Source organism: Notamacropus eugenii, chromosome 3, assembly GCF_028372415.1.
Source record: "Notamacropus eugenii isolate mMacEug1 chromosome 3, mMacEug1.pri_v2, whole genome shotgun sequence".
Taxonomy (NCBI): Eukaryota; Metazoa; Chordata; class Mammalia; order Diprotodontia; family Macropodidae; genus Notamacropus; species Notamacropus eugenii.
Genome location: NC_092874.1, coordinates 128,274,197 through 128,297,594, shown reverse-complemented (window position 1 = coordinate 128,297,594; position 23,398 = coordinate 128,274,197). Strand labels below are relative to the sequence as shown.

The 23,398-nt window shown below is 38.6% G+C and overlaps 1 protein-coding gene across 17 annotated transcripts in view; it reads right to left on the bottom strand.

Moving 5' to 3' along the window:
* The window catches only part of CADPS2 (calcium dependent secretion activator 2), a 741,873-nt gene extending 718,800 nt beyond the window's left edge, over positions 1-23,073 (bottom strand). For all 17 annotated transcript variants that reach the window (XM_072652868.1, XM_072652877.1, XM_072652869.1 and 14 more), the window contains exon 1: positions 22,221-23,073. In XM_072652868.1, coding sequence (XP_072508969.1) covers positions 22,221-22,562 — 342 coding nt within the window. In that variant the 5' untranslated portion in view covers positions 22,563-23,073. The remainder of the gene's footprint in view (positions 1-22,220) is intronic.
* Between the last annotated feature and the right edge of the window lie 325 nt (positions 23,074-23,398).

Below are 23,398 nucleotides of genomic sequence, written 5' to 3'. Positions count from 1 at the left end.
GCTTCCAATTGTCTGACTATTACATATATACATAGTTACCAGAGGGAGAAGCACCAACATCTGGATTTCAAATCTGGGGGGCTGCTTAGTGGCTTTCCAGAATCTCATCTGGCACACAAACCTTCTTCCAAAACTAAGCCCCAAAGCAAACCCTGCCTCAGAGTATACATACTCTTTTCAGAATCAAACGGTACAACCCCTTGTGACTCACTGCCTCACTAGAAAATTAACAAAAGGTGTGGGCCTTCCTACAAATCTTCCTCAATCAAACAAAAGTCCTTTAATGGGCAGCCCCATTAATGGTGGGGAAGATCTTCCCATTAAGAAGCAAAATTATATTAACAATAAGCAAAAAGGCATCAATAAACTTCCTTCTAAAATTGCAAATATATCAGAGGACCATATGGGATGTCTACCTATTAGGTCTCACCTTGCCACATGACCAGATGACCTTTTCCTGTTATACTCTGCCCTCTCAGTTCTTCAAGGTCCCTATGTCAAGCTGCTCCCAGACCATGAGGCTATACTTCCAACCAGCTACCCTGGCCAATTTCTTGTCATCCACCTTGTCATACAACTTGGACTCTGAATTTGATCTCCATCACAGTAGAAAATACAGTGTTTCTGCTTTATGACTCACATGATTTTTTGTGATCAGAAGATCACTAGAGGTTATTTCTAGAGTTTTCTCTTACAAGGAATTTCAAATGACTTTAATGTATGAATGGGAGACATCTTGTTGGAAGAGAGCTAATTGAATTAAATGATTTTTCTCAATAATCAATAAGCACAGTATGACTGTATTGTATTTCAGTTTTATTATATGATGGCAAATATTTAACCCATATTTTACTTGTGAAAATCTGCCTATTCTTTACTAAATCCCTCATTGAGGGGAGCCTTCAGGCATGTATCACAGTTTATATACCTGGGAAAGAAGGTCAGTGGGTGGTGATGTTCTATTGGTATTAACAAGACCTGAAAACTTTTTTCCCATACCTTTAGTATATCCTCTCCTTAAAATAGCTTGCCAATCAGTTTCTCACTGGCCTTATTGGAGGCAGTTGCCTCCAATAGGGATTTCTTCTATGGTCCAATCCAGCTGCTTGCTTTTCTCATCTTTGCTCTTTTTGATACCATTTTTCTTGCTTCTAAAAGCATATCTGAGACTGTGATATTAGAGATCCACTATAGTTGATCTTCTATCTCTGATGGCAAAAACAGTTACAAAAATCTTTGCAGATCTTTTCCATTTTTCTTTTATTTATTGTCTTCTTATTTTCATTCTTAAACATCGTCAGCAAGACTACTCATTTAGCTTTCTTGCCAAGTTTTTTTTTCCTAAACTAACTTTACCCTCTACTGCTTTTCTCTAGTTCACAAGGCAGACAGACAGCACAAACACATGTAAAAACTGGACCTGTCTTGGATATTTTTCTAATTAATAGGTGTACCACATAGCCAAAGCTTCCAAGCAAAGGTACAAAATATTTAGAATGTAAGTTAGAAGTTACCTTATAAAATCATAAAATGTTAGAGTTGTATAGATTCCTAGAGATCTTCTATTACAGCCAATTAATTATCCTTCAGCCCAGTCCCTGTATCATGCCCTACCAAAGCACATTTGGTATCTATGTACCTTATTCTGATTTCTTATTCCACAAAAGAAGGTGAATCAAAAGTCATTATAAAATTATTCATAACAATGCTTCACATTTCTATAGGGTTTTCTAATTTACAAAGTATTTCCAAAAATCCTTGGAAGCATGTGGAACAATATCATTCCTATTTTACAGAAGAGTCAACTATGTTTCAGAGAGTTTAAGTCATTTGCCTGTTGCTAGGTAGTGCTGAGATTTAAATTAAACTCTTGTCTTCTAATTCCAAGTCCAACATGCTTTTCTCACCTTATTTTCTCCCTCTACTAAGTACAACATTATATCAGTTAGTGAAAAAGCCCTTACCTATTTTCTTGAATTGGTTGCTTACTGGGCAATTTTCTTCAAAGGAACGTTAGACATTTCAGGGAGCCCTGTTAATGTGCTAATGAGGGTGATAAGTTAATTTTTAGGCGATGTCTCATCTCTGTATGTCAAGTGTGGTTTATGGGAAAGGCAATATGCTATAACTAGAGGGGACTGTGAATTCTAATCTTAGCTCTGCCTCCAATTTACATAAGATCAGCCATACTGGATAAGAACCAAACTCAATTCTGCAGCTGAATATAGTATTAAGGGATGCGCTATAAACAATATCTTTGGGTGTCAATCTCAAAAGGACAAAGAAACTCCCTCAAAAGGTTCACATTTACTTAATAATCCATTACATATTAATTTAAGTTCAGCTTTTTTCAAGTTATATATATTATATATATATATATATATATATAAAATTTCCTTCTATATCACATCAAGGAAAAATGAATATCATGCACTTAATGCCAACTGTGTAAAGTAGCATTTCCTTTCATTTGTCCCTTATTTTGCTTCTGGAATGTGGCAAATGAACTGGAGCAGAGAAAGCCTTGAAGCAGGAAGACCAATTTGGAGGTCATTATAATAATCTAGGAAAGAGAGGAGAAGGGTATGAATTAAAATGGTGTGTGATTAGAGGGGAGGAAGCATATGTGAAAGATCTTGTACAAATAAAAATAATATTTGGCAATTGGTTCAATATATACATTAAGAATCCAGGATGATGCCAAGGTTGTGAACTTGGGTCACTGGAAGGAGAGTAAAGGATCAAAGTAAATGGCAAACTGTAGGTGAGTCAGAGATGGAGGAGATAATAAGTTCTACTTTGAGCATGTTAATTTAGATATCTGATATATCTCTATCTGGTTTGTGATATAAAACTCAAAAGGAATATATAGATCCCGGGGTCATAAACAGGAAGAAAGTAAATGAAAAGGTCACTAAGAGAATACAGCATGGAAAGAGAAGAAGATCCAAGCGTCCTAGACCTTTGGGAATTAATCACAATTAGTCAATTATGACCTGAGTGACAGACGGACAAAAGAGAAAATGGTAGAACTAATATCTATCAGTATTTCACCACCAAACATGTTTAGGTCTACTCTTCCGCCTTTCTTCCTAGAATAGGGATTAGTTTCCTCTCAAAGGAGACAAGCCAGGTCCCTGACTGGCCCCACTTTCCATGACATAACTTGCTGGTCACCTAAGAACATAAAATGTCCTCCTTACTTGCAATCAGAGTCCCTGACTTGCTGGATTTCTGAAGACCCACTTAAGTCACCATGTCCCTCGCTCTACAATTTGATAAACATTCATCACGCGCCTACCATGTGCCAGGTACTATGCTGAACACTGGGGATACAAATAAGGAAAACACAGTCACTGCCCTCATTTATTGTTGTTTAGTCATTTGGCTTGTACCTGACTCTTCTTGACCCTATTTAGGATTTTCTTGACCAAAATATTGGAGAGGTTTGTCATTTCCTTCTCCAGATCATTTTACAGATGAAGAACTAAGGCAGTCAGAGTCAAGTGACTTGCCCAGGGTCACACAGCTAATAAGTGTCTGAGGCTAGATTTAAACTTACAAAATGAGTCTTCTGGCTCTAACCTTGGCACTCTATCCATGATCAAATGAGGGAAGACAATCCATAAAAGAAAGCTGAAAGGATGAAGGACAGGCACTAGAGAATTCCTTGAGTAAAGGGATATGACAATAATGATGAAGCTGAAATCAAGCAGAGATTGCCAGGATTTTGAGCTCTATGAAGGGAGGCTATGGGAGAAATTTTTTTGCTTTACGCTACAGACCTCCAGTCAGAGAGTCAGAAGCCACTGAGGATAGGACGAGGAGTGATATCAGAGCACAGGGAGAAACAGTCTCCATGATGATAAGTTTCCTGGTGAGGAGAGTATTCTTCGGGAGTGGATGATAATGGTGGAGTCAAAGCCAAGCAGGGCAAATAGTGGCAAATGAAGAACCAGATGAATTTCCATAGAGAGATGAGGGTGGGCCAATACTAGAGAAATTAGGTTTCACAGTATCCGTGCTCTATAAAATAAAACCTCAGTTTACGCATAACTTGGTTTATGTATGCTTCACAGGATGAGGAAAATTTTTTCAAAAAATTTGTCTTGCAGGAGAAACAAAAATTCGCAGTACAAACATCATGTTTGGATGACGCTCAACTAGGGCAATGGTTCTTTTTTGAACCCATGTAAGATTGTATGCTGTCCCAGGGAGAGAGGGTATAGAGAGGGGAAGAAAATTTAAAACTTATGGAAGTGACTTTTGAAAACTGAAAACAAATAAATTATTTTTTAAAATAAATTTTTAAAAAGTCAAAAACAAGTGTCCTTCAAAAGATTCCTACTCAGAAGCAAACATAAAGAAAAAAGTGAGTTAAAGTAAGTTAAAACATGAAAGTGATTCTAACAAAATGAAAAATAAGTGAAGGCAATAGTGTTAGTCTTACTTTTAGTGAAAGTAATATAAGACAGAACACTTCCAACTTTGAAAGCCCCACTGATCTCATAGGAGATTCTCCTTCCAAGCAGTAACTCTTCCTCCTCCTGCTCCCTCTCATCTCCTTCACGTCAGCCACATTTGCTTCTTAAAGGTAAAGTGCAGGCCAATTTATTTTATTTTCTGTTTATGTTATGTACTAATCATTGTTATTGTATTTTAGGTGCATTAAGAACAAAAAACTTAAAATTACAAATAATTATTTTATATGAATATTTTTGGCGATATGGTACCATCTGACTCTACATTATTTCCTATGGGAAAATTCGCTTTGCAATACAAACAAATTGCATGATGAACAGAATACTGGAATGAATTAAATTCTTAAACCAAGGTTCTACTGTATATTTGATGTGTTAGGACAAAGTAAACAGTCTTTTCTTAAATCTTCAATGACTTGCAAGGGCCTCATTTCAACCCAGTATCAAATAGGAAGTAAGAGAATAGTGGCATTATAGCCACCTCCAACAGAGACTGAGGTGAGTAGATAAGTGAGAGGAAAACGGGAAGAGAAGAGGTATGAAAACTCAAGAGAGGAAGAGTATCCAGGAAGAGATGGTGCTCATCACTGTTAAATGATGCAAAGAGATCAAGAAAAATGAAGATTGAGAAGTCATTAGATTTTTTGCAGTTAAGAGATTATGAGATAACTTTGCAAAAGCATTTCAGTTGAATGATGAAGTCAGAAGGCAGACTGCTGAAGAGTTTCGATGAGAATGAGAAACAGAGAAAGCAGGGACATAGTTTTGATAGCTTTTCTTTTTTCAAGGAATTTGCCTGAAAGAAAAGGGATATAGGACAATAGCTATCATCACCGGTAGGACCTACTGAGGATCTATTTGGGAAGTCAAGCATATCTGCAGGCAGAAGATAAAGAACCATTTGATGATTACAGAATTATAATTATATATTATAAAAATATTATATATTACAAAAATAGTAAGATGCAGTAAAACCACCTGTTTTATGTAGACTGGGCTGATTTCTCCTTAGGAAGAGGCTCTTCTTGGGATTTGGTTGGTTCAGATGACTAGGGATAGATTACTTACTTGGCTTCTTTGTCCCCTGATGTATCAAAGGGGAACTCGTAAAAATGAAGATTGGGCACTGGTGCAGGTGGATAGAGAGCCACAGGCCTATTTGTTTGCTGTAGTTGTGGAATGACTCCTTCCACAGGAATTTCAGAGTGAGAAGGTTATTAACAATGAGGATTGTAGAAGTCCAAATGGCAAGATAATAAATCGTATGGACAATTACTAATGATACTGTAGTCTAAGGAAGTCCATGCAGTTTTTGTAAGTTGTAATCTTATATCAACTTGGTGAGCTTATAGGATTTGCAAAGTCAATCGAAATGGTTATGGAATCCAGATGAGAATTACCTTTTCTCCCTTTTTAAGTAGATAAAATGGAAAAATCTTCCATATATTTGTCCCTAGAAAAATGAATACTTAGTTGGTTCTGCAATGAAGAAATCAAAATAAGAAGTAAAATTTTTCAAAGAGATGATTTTGGTTGACTGGATTTGTCCTCCCTCCTCACCACCTCCCACTCCCAGTGAGGAGCAAGCTTCAGTTAATTAGATCTAATGTTCTGGACAGAGTCCTTCCAGACTCCAGATTCTCCCCTAAGATTCAGTTCATCATTTGCTATTGTGCTGTAAAAAATGACAAAAGGAGATGCTTTCAGAAAAAGACTTATATGAACTGATACAGAGTGAAGTGAGCAGGCACAGAAGAACAATTTATATAACATTACAAAGACAAACAACTCTGAAAGACTTAAAAACTTTGATCAAATCAATGATCAACCATGATTCCAAAGGACTCAAGATGAAACATGCTACCCAACTCCTAACAGAGAGATGTTGAACTCAGGGTGCAGACTGAGACACATTTTTTGATATGGCCAAAGTTGGAATTTGTTTTGCTTGATGATGTATATTTGTTACAGAGGTCGTTTTTTTCTTCTTTTGCTTCAATGGAATGGGAGAGGGGTAAAGAGATTAGAAGGAAAGGAAGATTTTAGTTAGCTAAAAAAATGTTTAAAAATTAAAGAGAGGGCATTGTTAAATACAAAGGGGTTGCTAGAAATTGGCAGAAAAGATACTATTATATTAGGAGTCCCTCAATAAGACAATAAAGGCAACCTATTTTTTCCATTAGGAGTTTGGAAGGAAGGAGGGAAATAAGTATTTATTAGAAGTTTCCTATGTGATAGGCATTGTGCCAATCAATAAGGATACAAACACAAAAAAAAGACAAACCCTTTCCTCAAGGAACTGACATTCTAAAGGGAAAAGACAACACAAAAAAGGCAGTTAAAAAGTGTGTTTTGGGAAGATGTTGGAACCCAGCAAGGAGGGTAGGGGTGCAGCACAGTTTTGAAATCTGGAAGCCAGGAACAGGAAGAAGTGAAAGGAAAATGAAAGCTACTTTGGGATACTCCAGAAAATGGAGGCTCTAGAAGAAACTCACCAATGAGAGAACGGAATAGTCCTTACAGATGGATATTCCATGACAGATTGGATGTTCCAAGGTGAAAAGGTCTCAGGTGCTGAGGGAAGTTCCAGGATGAGACTTCAGTTGGGGCATGGTTTTGAAGTCTAGAAGCAAGGAACTGGAAGCCCCAGGAAAAACTCATCAAAAAGAGAAGAGGGTGAACCAATAAAAATGAGGGAAGGATCATCCTGTTTCAGTAGAAGACTCCTTGTCTGGATCTCAGTAATGAAGGCTAATTGATAGAGTATATTGTGATCATGCATATTATAAATTCTTTGGAGTCAAAACTTGTACTGCTACTTCCAGTAGTTGGAGGTGACAGGTCCACTATCTACCAGGTTTTCCCCCTTACACCCCTGATATAGGTTAAGCCAGTATTTCCCTGAAAAGAGATGAAACTGGGCCAGGGTCTTGATTGTCCAGCTAGGTAAAGTTCAAAATTCAACTCCCTTAACACAGCTTACTGATAGCCTCTCAATGTTCTAGGTCATCCAAAGGCCCATTGACCATAGTAAGGGCCCTTTAGACTTGGGAGATGCCCTGAGGCCATATGAGTCAAAACACACTCTAACCAGACATTTCCATATGAGAATGAGGGAAGCCATAGCTACCCAAATTTCTGGCAGAAATATCCTTACTGAATAGTCTTTCCATTTTATAGCTAAGCAAGCTTTTTTTTTTTTCCAAACTGTTGAGTGTCCTACAAGTATCTCACTTACTTTCAGTAACTAGCCTAAACTAACAAAGGACTGACCTGAGTCAGGACTGCCCATTACACAGGTCATCAGGAAAGGGCTATATGGAAACCTTTGGAGTTGCCTGAACAATCCAATGTAGTTAATATTAAAATTGAGTCCAGGATTGAGGATTCAGAGGAGAAAGATACTTCCTACCTAGTAATGAAGATGAAGGAGTCTGGAGTACTTCACTGTACAAATTCCACTTATATAAAATTATATATATGACTGGTGAAGGTACCTGGGTTGCTTACTATAAATTAACAGAAACTAAGTAAGGTTATTATTGCTGATTTCTGCAGCCGTGTCTATTCTTGTGAACAGGTAGGCCCCATGAGTACTATGGAGGTAGTGATGTTGCCAATTCCTTCTTCTCTATCCCTCTGGCTAAGAGTGGTCAGGAGTTATTTGCTTCTACCTAGAGAGAAGTTCAGTATATCTTCTCTAGCCTTCCTTGTGGTGACATGTTATCTCCATACTGCTACAGTTTGGTAGGCAGATACCTGAAAAAGTCACCACTTCTTAAGGGCATTGAAGTCCACCCCTATATCAGCTATGTAATACCAAATGTGTCAGAAGGGGTCACACTGGCAAAAGTCCAGGTAACTCTACAGACAAAGAGTAGGCAATCAACCCTAAGGAAATTCAGAATCCAGCCCTAACTGTTAATGTGCTTAGCATTATGTTGCATGAAGAGAACTCAACGATTTCTGGATGTAGTCCATATTAAACTACTGCTACTCAGACTGTCATAGTTTCAAAAGGAAGTTGAAAGGCTTATGGAACTCTTTAGGTTTTAGAAAACCCAAACTCCCATAAATACCCTACCTGGATATTTTGATGGGGGAAGGGAGATTGAAATAATCATTTATTAACTGCTTACCATGTGTCACTTTACAAACATTATCATCTCACTTGATCCTCACAACAACCCTGAAAAGGAGATGTTATTATCCCAATTTTGCAGCTGAAGAATTTGAGGCAGAAAGAGGTTAAATGACTTGTCCAGGGTCACATAGCTATTAGGGATCTGAGAGCCTATTTGAACTCTGATCTTCCTAACTCCAGACCCAAAATTCTATCCATTGTGCCACTTAGATGCCTCATAGCTGACCCTTATTTACCAAATCACTTGTGTTATTCTCTTTCAAGTGCCCAGAACAGGCAGTATCTTTAGAACACCTAAAGTGGATTATCCAGGATCCTCTCTCCTTGGCATTTGTAATTTTATGAGGCCAAAATTCTATCAAGTCATTGTCCCTTGAGGAAAACGCTGAGTGGGACCATTGGCAGGCATGAAGGACTGGCCAGATTAAATGACTATTAGGCTTCTGGAACCAAAAATTCCCTGAAGTGGCCATTCACTGTATCAATTTAATAAAATAGCTGAGTGACTGTTCTTGGCCCTAGTTGCTGCTGAATAGACACCACAGGGATATACTATTATCTTTTGTTCTGAGTTACCCATTATGACTGAAGCAAGATGGATAAGGCAAGGAGGTAGTCACCATTACTAAACAGAACTGGCACGTTCAAGATCATTCTTTCCTGATGTCCCTCAGGTATTAGCATCTACCATGAAGAGCTTGTGACTCTGTCAGAAACTGAGACCTCCAGTCCTAGCCCCAGCATTTTACCTCCTCCATGTATTGATAATGCATTTTTGCCTATTGTTAATATAATTTTGCTTCTTAATGGAAAGATCTTCCCCACCCATTAATGGACCTGCCCTTTAAGGGGAATTTGATTAGGGAAGATTTGTAGGAAGGCCCACACGTTTTGCTAATGAGGCACTGGTTCTTAATGGTTGTGATGCCCTCTGGCTCTGAAAAATGTAGAAGTATTCTGTGGTGAGGTTTTACTTTGGGACTTACTCACTGGAAATGTTTGTTTGGCCAGACAAAACTCTGGGCAGCAGCTAAGGAGACCCCCAACTTTGAAAATCCATATGTTGGTGCTTCTCTCTCTGGTAACTATGTATGTATGTGATGGTCAGACAGTTGGATCTGTCTGTCGATCTATGATGTATGTATTGCTTATGTCAGACAACTGGAAGCCCTTTATGTTGATTTTGATTTCTCTGTATTTTCTCTGAAGTTCAGGGTGCTGACTTTTTCCCCTGAACTAAGTGAATGATATACATGTGCTTCATTGAAGTTGACCCCTTGAAAGTTGTCTTTCCTTTTAGAAAAGCAAATCTAAGAACTTGTGATAGCAGGCCTAATGGGCCTCTGTCTACAAGGAATTAGCTCTTAAGGAACAACAATTTTCCACATTCATCCATGGCACTAGTCACTAACTATTATGAAAAATTATATACAGTTGGACCTCAGGAGGCATTAATCAAATTAAAAATGACATCCTGAGGGATGGGGTCTTGAAAAGTCCTCCCAGTAAGATGATATGTGAGTTGCATGGCTGGCACATGAGGAGTGGGGCAGAAAAGATTTTTAATTCATATTCATTTCTAGGTGATGCCCATGGATCTATCTGAGAAAAAAATGGAACAATTAAAGGCTTTTTGGAGTTAGGGACAATGGATGGATTTTGATGATATTTTCTACTCATATCATTGTTTACAGAGCATATTAGTGTCCATCAGATACATCATATGCCTTCTGCTGAACAGAATAATCAGACTGGGGCCTTAGAAGAACAGAGACTGGAAACTGGATCCATCATCAATCTAGACAGAGGCAGCAATGCTATGTTGAGGTCAGTATAGGACTGTGTGACTCTCTTAACTAAAAATAATGCAGTCAGTTCTGCTCATCAGTGTTTTTTGTGCTATTCAAAACATTCATCTTTGTGATTTGTTTAATCCAGAGGGCTGGAGAGAGATAAAGAGATGTAATTGGAGTCAAGGATTGGGGGTTTTTAAATTTCCATTTCCCTTCAGGAACACCTTTCAGATTGGTCTTTTAGGATAAAGACAGAAGCAAAAGAAAACAAGAGTAATATTTTGATTGAATTTTACCAGGAATTATATTTCTTTTATTCTTATTGTCAGTAAAGTTGTTTTTAACTCATTTTATGCGCCAGGAGTGTTTCACATTCTAATCCAATTCCTGAATCACTGCTTAGAGAAGACAGGAGGGAAACAATAGGGACCATCTTCTAGAGAAAACAAGGAGAAATGAAGTTAAGATTACATGTAGACAGCTTGGCCTTGGGGAAGAAGGAAGGCCATCGTGTAATCAAAGAATAGAAGAAAGGAGGAAATAGTCAAAAAAATGTAACATGAGGAGGAAGAGAGCTTGCAGAGAATGACATCAGTTTTTCAGTTAAAGTATGAGGTAAGGTGCTGAGTTAAGAGTATAAGGAGAGGAGATTCCATGAGAAGCTTGAGAGAAGATATTTGGAAAAGTCATTATAGGATAGAAAACTGATTAGAGAGGAATAAAGTTTATAATATTATCTGAGAGGAAGAAAGAAACACAAGAAATATGCAAGTGACTGTGATATAAGAAAGACTTAAGTAGGGTACAAAAGGGACACACATGGTATCAGGAGAAACCTAAGTTCAAATTCTACCTCTGATACTATTAGTTGTGTAGCCAGGGGCAGAGCATATAATTTCTCTAGGTCTCAGTTTCCTCATCTGTAAAGTAGTGATAATATAAAAGCATTAATGTACATAAACCAAAGTTGTTATATGAAATTATGTATTTAAGTAATTTTCAAACTTTAAAGCCTTAAGAACAATAATAAATGGCATTTAAATGACAGAGAAAAATCCAAAGTAGTATTAGAAATTTTAGGGAAAAAAATCATCTTCAACAGAGTCAGGGGAGCTTTATGGAAGAGGCAACATCTTATTTGTCCTCTGAAATAAAAGAATGACAACAATAGATATATAGACAGGAGTCCATTCCAAGTACAGCAACAATTTGGACAAAGTAATGGTGACGACAAAAGGCTGAAGAAAATGGAGGACAGAAAATAGCCCAGACTGGCTGCAACAGAATATGAGAAGGGGACTAGGATGAGATAAGACTGCATAAGTAGGCTATGGAAAGCCTGTGGAGGCTCAGTAGTTAAATTTTATTCTCTAAGCAATTGTGTGTGTGTTTGTCCTTCATTGCCAAAGAAGACTATGCCATCAGAGAAATAATGACATGACTTGCACTTGACTTTGTTTTGAGTGAGGGAGGGCTGTGCAGGTCACCAGCCTCACTTCTCCTCCAGAGTCATCTGAATCCAGAGACCAGATATTCATCAGGACGACTGGAGATGACCCAGAATGAGGCAACTGGGGCTAAGTGACTTGCCCAAGGTAACACAGTTAGTGAGTGTTAAGTATCTGAGGTGAGATTTGAACTCTGGTCCTCCTGACTCCTGCACTGGTGCTCTATCCACTGTACCACCTAGCTGCCCCCTCTAAGCAACTGAGTAATCTTTAAAGGTTAGAGGCATTACATGAACAGTAAAGTCAAATATGGATAAGCAAAAGAATAGACTGGAGAAAAGATCTATTAGAAAGGTCCTACAGTTCAAGAGAAAATATGAAGGCCTAAACTAGGATGGTTAGAGTGGGAGTGGAGAACCTAGATACAAGACGTATTGACAAAGTAGAAACACTCAGTTGTAGTAACACATGACTCTAGTTCCTGCTAGTAGGGAAGCTGCATCTGTTAGATTACTTGAGTTTCAGACTTTTGAGCTGCAATAGAGTTAAAGCTAATCACATATGCTCATTAAGTCTGGCACCAATATGGTGACCCCCTTGGGGCAGAAGACTAACAGGCTGTCCAATGAAAGGTGAACCAGCCCAGACTGGAAAAACAGAGAGGTTAAAGTTCCTGTGCTAATCAATACTGGGATCAGGCCTGTGATTAGCCATTGAATTTGAAGCCTGGGTGAAACATGAAGATTTAGTCTTAAAAATCAACTCCACCATCACCATAAAAAAAAAAAGAGGCAGAAACAACAGAATTTAGCAGTTGATTAGATTTTTGGAGAGAAGGAAAGGGAACTCAGAGATGATTAGGAGGATGGCTATTAACTGGGACAGAGAAGTTAGATACAGACACATGTTTAGAAAAGAAGCGTAGTCTAACTTTAGACAAGTTGAGTTTGAGGTAGAAAGAGGAAATTCAGAATATAGAATTGGAAATCATTTGCACAGAAGTGATATTTGAAGTCTTGAGGGTAAATGAGATTACCAGGGGGAAAAGCAGAAAGAAGGAAAAGCTTATGACAAAACTTTGGCATATAATCATGTTTAAGAGAGAGAAAGATGATGAGGAACCAGCAAAATATAGGGCTTGGTCAGAGAACACCAGGGGGAAAAACATGATGGTGTAATGCCACAGGAGCCAAGTGAGAAGTAGAATCAAGAAATAGGTAAGAGAGATAAAGGAGAAAAAAACTGTAAAAAACTGGATTCAGCAGTCGGGGGACCTTGGAGAAAGCTATGTTAGTAAAGAGAGAAGCACAGACGCCAGAGTTTGCTGAATGAGTGGGTGCTAAGGAAAATTATTCAGGGAATACAGACTACTCTTTCTAGGAGCAAGCATACCTATCTCTGGATAAGGAAAGACCAAGCATGTGGTGGTGTTAGGAAGCAGTGATGAGAGAGGGATTGGAGATGCATAAGAGGGGATGCATGTGTTGTCACCCCTTATCAGAAACTACGAGCAGTGGTAAAAGCTCCCCTCTCACTGTTTTCTTCTGGGTCTCAACAGCTACTGAAGCTGTCTACATGACCACCTCTTTCTTTTTAGATAAGATGACAGTCATACAATTGATACAACCATTTCATCTGTTGCCACCTCAGCATAGCGAAGCCCAGAACATCTTGTTTCAATGAAATTGTGTGGAGGCTACAAATTAAAAGATTATACTGGCTGTGTTTAAAAAAAAAAAAACCCAAAACAACAACAACCCTAAGTGGGGTGGAGCCAAGATGATGGAATAGTAAAAGCCAGTGCAGCAGAGCTCCCTAACATAAACACCTCTAAGTAAATATAAAAAATACACCAGACCAAATCCTAATGGGGAAATCCAGAAAATGTCACAGTGACTCTTTAGTCTAACAGAGGCAGACAGGGAGGTTTATGGACTCTAGATATCCCATAGTAGGGATGCCCTGGGCAGAGTAACAGAAAAAGGATGAAGTTCAGAAGCCAGCAGCAGCAGTTTGGCTCAGATCTCAAACTCAAAGCAGAGTCTCACTTATCTAATCCAGCCTGTAGTGGAAAAATGAGAGGAAAAAAACCTAGACCAAAGAGGAGACTACAATTCCCACAATCTGAACCAACAGGACTTTCCAGCTAGCTAACAGCGGCAGATTTCAGCAGTAGTCTCCTCCTGCTCAGATTCAAATCCAGATCAGAAACTTGCCTTGGATCAAACCATTTTGGGAACAAGAGCTTGCAGATCTCCAACCTGTCCCTGAGATCCTGAAATAACATTGCATTCAATACCCCCAAAAAAGGAGCAACAGGACCATCCTAGAATTTTCATCCAAAATTATGCAGAGCATAACAAATTCTGAAGGAAAAAATCAGTAGGAAAACCAGAAAAATGGGCAAAAGAAAGATAATCCTATCATGAGTTATTACAATGGCAGAGGTGTTCAAGACACAAACACAGAAGAGAATGACTCCAAAACATCTACAAACAATGCCTCAAAGAAAAACACAACTTGGATAGAAACTGAAATAAAATGCCTAGGAGACATAAGCAACAGCTTTTTAAAAGTTAATTTTTTATAAATATAGTGAGAATGCTTGAAGAAAAAAATTAGAAACAAAATGAGAGCTACAGAAGAAAAAAGTGGAAAAGAAATTAACAGGTTGACAAAAGAAGTCTAATGTCTTGCCTAAGCAACAATCTCCCTGAAAAATTAGAGTGGACTAAACAAGAAATATTAAAAGAAAGGTAAAAAGCTCAAAAAATAAAAGAAAATATATTTCCTGGCAAAAGCAACTGACATGGAAAACAAATCACAGAGAAGAAATTTAAGAATCACTGGACAATCTGAATGTCACAATCAAAAAAAAAGAGCCCAGATATCACATTTCAAGAAATCTTAAAAGAAAATTGCCCAGAACTTTTAGAATTATAAAGGAGAGAAGATATAAAAAGAAGCTATAGGTCACCTCCTGAAAGAAACACCAAAATGAAAATTCTCAGGAATGTTAGAGCCAAAATCCAGAGCTCCTAAGTCAAAGAAAAATACTGCAAGCTGCCAGAAAGAAAATCCAAGTACCAAGGAGCCACCGTCAGGGATCACACACAATTTAGCAATCACCACTGTAAAGGAATGGAGAACTTGGAATATGATATTCCAGAAGACAAAAGATATAGGCTTAAAGCCAAGAATAACCTACCTAGCAAAATGGAGTATAATATTACAAGGGGAAATGATTTTTAATGAACTAGAGAACTTCCAAACATTCCTTATAAAAAAAAAAAACACTTTCAGAGAAACTTTGAAGTCCATCACAGGAGAGAACACAAAAATGTAAACATGAATGAACAGTAATGCAGGACTAAAAAGAAGACAAACTGCTTACGTTCAAATATGGGTAGATGATACCCTGTCATCATCATGGTTCTTAAAGGGAGTCCAATTGGACAAAGCCAAGGTTCTGCTCTGCCTTGGTGATTTTAAGAAAAGAATGGAGCAAGAATGGAAAAGGAATACATGGGATGGGGATATGGGTATAGGAGAAGGAAAAGGAAGGGAAAGGAAAATTATCTCACATAAGAGTACACAGGTAGACATCTATACAAATAAAAATAAGGTGATGAGGAAAAGCAGCTGACACTTCGAACTCACTCACATCTAAATTGGTCAAGAAAGGAACAACAAACACAGACATATGGGTACAGAAATACATCCTACTTAGCGAAATAGGAGGAAAAGGAAAGAAGTAGGGGAAGGGAATTTAGAGGTAGAATAGGTTAAGATAAGGATTAGTCCTAAACAATGACTTCTAAGGATGGACAAAAATAGTTATAGTTCTTTTCAAGGTAGCAAAGAATGAGAATCCAAGAGGGTGCCCATAAATTGGGGGACAGATGAAAAACTTATATAAACATGACAGAACACTATTAAGCTAAATTAGTGTAATGACTAATGACTAATTAGTGTAATGACTAGGGTAATGACCAACCAGACAACCAGGATTCCAGAGGACTAATGAGAAAACATTCTACTCACCTCCTGATAGGGATGTGAAAGACTCAGAATGAAGACTAAATTGGAGGGAAAATTTGTTTTGATGGACTATACATCTTAATAATGTGTTTCGCTTTTCTTATGTTCTCAATGGGGGGAGGGGGAAGGTAAGTGGAGAAGGTGGATCCTTGCTGATTAAAACAAATAAAATATTTTAAATAAAAATAATAACTCCTGAAGAATATATTAAACCAACCTATTGTCAAACAATTTTCAACTCTGTTTTTAATAGTTTTAATACAGAACTTGTCAAAGGCACTCTGAAAGTTTTAGAGAAATCATATATACTATTGACTTATCCTTCACAACATACTTACTAATTCCCTCAAATAACTTTAGCAGATTAGACAGGATCCATAACCCCTTCTCAGTTTCCCCATATATCATTTACTTAACTGTTCAATGCTTTTACTCTTCATTACAGGGAGAAGTTTTGCTGGACAGAAATAAGACATGACTCTTTAATTTTCAGGATCCATCTGAAACCCTTAGAGAAGGTAACTCATTGACAATATACAATTCTTTAGCACAGAGGTCTTTAAATGACAAGTCACACATGATGACCTACCATTCCCCAATTTCACTCTTGATTTCCTTCAAGACTCTAGGGAGGGGGAACCACCTAGGTTGCATGGATATAAAATTATCACCCTCAAACTTAATCTCTTCTGAAATAGAGAACTAAACCCAATCAGAAAGCAACTATGCTATTTTATAAATACTTGTGATGTAATGTAAAAATGGTCCAGTAAGGACTTACTAGCTAGAGCTACTCAGCAAGATATGAACTCCTTAGGCTCCTCATAATTTGGTAGCTTACTTTTTTCTAAGACATCTAATAACATTTCAAACTGTTTTGTTTACTTGATTTTGAGAACACAAAATTAAAGGGAGAACACAAAAATAATTTTGTTTCACTCTTATAGACAGATGATCTGTACATGCCAAAATTACAGTTGATTATACTTTTGATAGAAGGAAGAAAATGCCAAGCTCACTTAATCGGTCTGAGTTCTCATTAGCACAACTCATTCCACAAAATTAAGTGCTGTGGTCTCATGGTACCCTGTGGAGGGTTAGATGTCTTAGATGAAAAAGCATGAACAATTTTCATTGAGATATTGGTTAAAGTCCAGTTTGATGTTTTATTTTAATGCATGGATTCTATCCATTTCCCCAATGGATAATATATACTATATCACTAAAAGCAACAAACGACATAGTACATTCATGCTGTATTTGTTCAATAATGTACCAATACCCAACCAGCAGAAAGAATAAATTATCCTAACTCCCTAAGAGGGTAGTCTTTTAGGCTATCAGCAGGGCTGCTAGAAACCTGCAGGCAAGAAAACTATATATACTGTGAGGTTTCAAAATCCCTTACTTGGCTCTGGGGTTTGGTAATAGAATTGGGAAATTCTCACTTCAAAGTTATTAGTTCTACACCAATAGATGTTACCATTTCCCAGCTGCCTTTTTTTTTTTTTTTTGGTGAATGGTAACAAGGGTGGATGGTAGTCTCGAGCCAACTTAAGTTATCTTAGTTTCTATATGGAAAAAAGAGACAGACCATGACTACAAGGTAATCTATGCCCTTTCTTCTAGGAACTAAACATGTTGCTTCCTTTTTTAAATTATATATCCCATTTAGCTAACACTTCAGGTCATGAATGTCAAGGCTCTGGTTTAGTGGGAAGAACATTACTTCTAGACCTGAGCCCTAATCTTATTTCTACTATTTACCTTCTGTGTCATCTGGGACAACTTATTGGACTTTTGGGTCCAAGGGCTAAGTACATCAAGTCTATAGATAAATGTCGGCTACCATTCTGCTTCTCCCTTCTCCCTCTCCACCAAATACTACAGCAAAGTTTCAGTACCCATGCTGCCTAGAATGAGGACAGATTATTGTCATGAACCTGAAGTTGACTCTTAAAGAAACTCAAAATTTACCTGGGATCGGGAAACCTAATTGTCTTAGAATACAGTGTAAAGTAGTTCATTCCTTAAGAAATTCAAAAATTATTTCTTTCCTCTAAACTAACCTAGCACACTGCATCATTTATGCATTTATGTCCAATTTTATATCACAGTTATAGTATTCCATGATGGCAGGGATGAAGTCTTACTGAAAAGAGCATTGCACTAATGTTTGGAAGATGGGTTCAAATCATGCTTGCATGACTCTCAATAAGTCACTCAATCTTTTAGGCCTCAGTACTTCTCTGTAAATTGCAACCGTTGGACCAGATGGCCTCTAAGGATTATTCCAGCTCTGATTCTATAAATCTCTAAGTCTAATTTCTACTCCACTTTCCCTCGGCACTTAGACTAGTTCTTTGTACATAGAATTCATTTAATAAAGGTTTGCTGGAAATGAATACTCTCCTCTCTCAAATATTCATATCCTTCTCTTCTTTCTCTCTGTCTCTGCCTCTGTCTGTCTCTGTCTCTCTGTCTGTCTGTCTGTCTGTCTGTCTCTCTCTCTCTCCCCCCACGCACACATACACATTACCCTTTCCCCCAACTGCAAAATTTTATTCTAATACTTAACTTTCTAATACTCAGATGGGAAAACTATAACAAAGAGGCCAGAAACCAACTACCCTCAATCCTTTTCTCTTATTTCTCTCTCCCCCATCTCTTTTTCCCACTTAATATCATTTTTCTTAGAAATTTGCTTTCCTCAACCTTTACCTTCCCTTTCACTATATTATTTATGTGGCATTTCTTTGTGAAGTATATCAATGAGAATTGTCAAGGAAAAGTGGTGAGTATGATAGAAGAAAAACTAAAGCAAGGCAAAATTTATTGTAACTATAGTAGTAATATATAAGGAAACACTACAAAGGAGCTGAGTTTGCAACTTATCTTTTAACATTAAGTGAACAAACCTTCTTAAGATTCCAGTGCATCATATGAGAAAGTGGTAGTATAGTTTCAAAGAATTTTTTTTTTCTAATGTCTCTTTTAGGTCATCAAATAGTAAACACCTTGCGCACAGTAAGTAATGATCCCATGAAATACATACTTTTGACTAACCAAAAACATTAACGTATTAGGTCACAGTACAGAACAACTTTAATGATGCTAATTTAGAGCTTTTAAATTGTAAGCACTCTTCCAGATGAGTGCCTCTAGAAACAACCACTTATTTCAGCCAACCTATTTAGATACACTTGCCAATTTCATGATGACCTTAGGAATCCAATCCCCTCATTTTATAGATAAGGACAAGTGACGTCCAAAACCATTAGTAAGAAAAGTGCTTTAGTTCATGATCACCCTTTACATTACTTTTTCACAAGTCTTAACATTCACTTATTGTTTTACACTTCACAAGAATAAAGATTTGTTCAGAAAGCTGCAAAAAGCACTCTTAATTTATAAAGGACTCTTCCAAGACTGGATTTATTCCAGTATAGCACACTGGATCAGGAGACTTAGTTTCTAGTCTTAATTCATCCACAAACTAGCTTTGTAATCTTGGGTGAATCCAAGATATTTCAGAGTGTCATAATCTTCCCTTCCAAAATGAGGCGTTTATAATAGAGGATCTCCAAACTTCTTTCTAGATCTAAAATTATCTTCTATGATCCTACAAATTGCATGAGAATATACAGGGTAACATGTTTTTTAAGGTTAAACAATTTAATCTACTATTCACTTTCAGTTCATATTTAACTATTCTGTGGCAGTACCTATAAAATACAATGTAGAATGATAATTTTGCATTTATTCCACTAATTTGTATTTAACCAAAACTTGATCATTTTGAAGTGGATCATTTTGGCCTGAATTTGTACATCAAATTTTTCCGAATGTTGAGAAACACTGCCCAGATGCTAGGGCACACAGATATGTATAAGCACATACAAAGACACAAAAAGAAAACAACTTTTAAACTGCATGCAAATAGCCAATTCCAGGTTCCAATTATTATAGGTCTTTCTCAACCCTGAGAAATGTAAAAGTTGATTTGACAGTTCTGACTTTTATAACAAAATTACCCTAACATTCAAAGGCATAGATTCATCTATTCAGAGTGCTGCTTTTTCAATTTTAGTTTAGCCTCTCTGATGTCTGAGTGAGGCACCAACACACCACCAACTGAATCACTGATGCACCTATATTCGAATGCAATTTCTGATGAAACAGTCTAGTTAAGCAATAGGAGTCAACAAAGTATATTTGAACAACAAAGTATAAGTTGCTTCAGAAACTAAATGAGACAAATATTTGAAACATCATAAGTAATTCCATCAATAAATATACCTAAACTCTTGGAAATATGACTGGACAATGAACCCTCCAAATAGCTCTAATTTCATTAATATTGTTTAATCAATCTTAAAGTGTTTACTTTAAGGTCCTAAATATAAAGTAAATATTATATGATGATGAATCTATGGGCAAGGGGCTATTCATATGCAAAGAATCTTCCTCTCTAACCTTCATAATACATGTCAAAATTACTTATACTTTGACTCATAATAATTACTGAAGCGATTTTTTTAACCTATATAGTTCATTTAGCTGAACTGAATGTTTTCACCTTGAATGATGCTAGTGAAAAAAAAAAACTTAATTTTGTATAATGGAATAGATTTAGTAGTAAACTCCAATCAAAATTCATTTGGGACACTTAAAATTGACCCATCTCAAAAAGGCTACTTTCAAGTCAATTTTTCAAGTTTTCTACATAGATTGAAATCTAGAAGATTGAACATTTAAAATATCTAATTTTCTAGACTTGAGAGCAAAGTCATCAATTTTCACTTTTGTAAAATGAAGGAACTGGACTATAATCTCTGTAGTCTTTTCCAGTTTCTGACTTTATGAAATATCATGGAGGTTAAATAAACTAGTAGGGGATGAAATTAATAAGTAGCTCAATAAAAATAACCTGTATACTCCTGCTTTTGGACAGGAAATAAACTATAACACTGTAGATTTGGGATTTATTTCTGACAGATTGACAAAACTGGATATGATGTTAAAAACTGATATATAAAAAGATTTGTCAAAAATTATTTCAAAAGAATTGCAATCACAGTTTAACTGGAAGCTATTTTAAAATTCACAGAAATCACATGAATAAAAGTTTAATATAAAAGGGAAAGGGAATCAATCACTTTGATCTGATGCATTACAGAAAAATCCCTGGGTCCCTCAGTATTTTCATTCCTAAAATAAGAAGGCTGATCTCAAGGATCTCTCTCCCATACCTGACTAGGAAAGATATTCCTAGATATTGAAATTTATCATATTTTAAAATAGAGGCAGTTTGTAACTTCATTTGTAACTTCAGGATAACATTAGAACTCCAATTGGACTTGATTTTCAATAGGAAGGCTGATGGCTGACCTCACTTGAACAAAGCCACTCACCTCCCTACACCATTTGCCATAACGTGAATACTGATCCCTTGAAATAGTTATCAATAAATAAAATGGTTCCCTTTCCCCCCACCTCCACTCCATCCTCGTCCTCATTGCTTATAATTTTTTTAAATTTTAACCTTAGGTCTATCTCTAATCAAAAAGTACTTTTATAGAAGGATCCTGGCTCTTTATATTTAGAGGTAGACATCACCCTCCAGTGTTCGGATGAGACTCCCTTCCTTGGTTAGAGAGCATTAGTAGAAACTTGTCATTGACTTTGCTTCAGCTCACCCGGGAGAATTTCTACTTTTCCTCTCCCATTACACACCTGCTTAGGCTATCTTTTAGAAAACACCAACTGCCCTCAAGGTGTTGGGATAGTGATTAAGACATCAGAAGACCAGCAGTTAAGATCCAGCTGGAGTTGAGTTGATGGGAGTTTGACTCCGCGGCAGCTCTCGGGGCCAGGATGCAAACACAACAGACAGTCTGCGTTTTGTGAATGGCTAGCTCTGACAGCCTCAGCCTGCCATATGCCTTTGCTACCAGACTAGTAAATGGGATCACTTTTCTGGAAAGACTTTGCTGTTTTAAAGGAGAATTCAAACAAAGCTTTCGCATTATGTTTAATGCGTTTTCATAAAGCACCCCTACCCAACGGGCAGGCACGCACAGTTACACAGGCGCATAGACACACAGACACACAGACACACAGACACACACAGACACACAGACACACAGACACACAGACACACACACACACACACACACACACACACACACACACACACACACACACACACACACACACACACACACACACACACACGCCCCAGACCTGCCTCAGGAGTAAACACCGGACAGAGAAGAAGGCGAGGCACCCCGCGCCTGTTGCAGCAACTCACCTTCTGCTGCCTCCGGGCCATGTCGGTGGGCTGCTTGGCGTTAAAGGGGTACGCGATGCACCTCACTACAAAGACGTAGAGCTGCAGGCGGATGCGCTTCTCGTTCTCCTCCTGTTGCTGCCGCTCCAGCTCCTCTCGCCCCTCGCTCAGCACCGAGGGGCTCGGGCTGACAGGTCTGGCCGTACTGCCGCAGCCCGGGCGCCCCGGAGGGTCCCGCCGCCCTTCCCGGAGAGGAGCCGCGGGCAGGGCTCGCTGGGAGCCACCGGCTGCCACCAGCACATCGCGTCTCTCTTCTTCCACCCCTTCGTCCGACTCCTCTTCGCTGGAAGATGGGTCCAGCATGATGTCCGGGTGCCGTCCTCACCCCCCGAGCGCCTCAGCCCTCGGGTCCGGGAAGGGAAAGCTGCGCTGGCTGGAGAACGAAAGGGAAACCGGCCACAGCTTTCCGGACACGTCGAGTTTAGGCACCAGACTGTTTCCTACCACCAGGGCGAAAGGGGCGGGCAGGAGTTGGGAGGGGGGGGGGGCGGGCAGGAGCCGGGGAGGAAAAAATAGTGAGCCACCAGAGCGAGAGGGAATGACTAGGCGGGGTTTGCGAAGGGGGAAGTCGAGCCTGGTTGCCTTGGGAATTGTTCCTGCAGAGGTCCTTAGCCCCCCCAACCTGGTTGATCAGAGGCCCAGGAAGCCAGCCCTGGTCGCAGGTGGGGAACCTGTAGCGCCTACAACAAGCAACACGTGGAATGGAATGTTAAGGAGCGCGGAGCTGGAGGGGGAGGAGAGGGGTCCAGAGAGGAAGGAATGCGCGCGCGCTGCATTCCCAAGTGCGCGCCGTTTGTAACCTTGATTAACTGGATAGTTTAGGGAAAATCCCTGAGCTGAGACCTGGAGCTGTGCCCGCGGCTCAAGCAGGTGGCCACTCTGGGCCTGACAGTCCCTCTGGCTTTCCCAGTTTCCCTAGAGATCCCAGTGCAGAGCTGGCCTAGGTGCAGGTACCGAACTAGCCGGACGCTCCCCACCCCCACCCTCGCAGGTGTCCGTCCAGCTGTGGCAGCCCTAGCCAGTGGCGCCTTTCACCTGCACCTGCTCTCCCTCTTCCCCTCACCCCACCCCACCCCCCACCCCCCGCGGAAGTCTGGACTGACCTAGTATTGGAGTTTGTCTTTGGACGCGAATAGAGC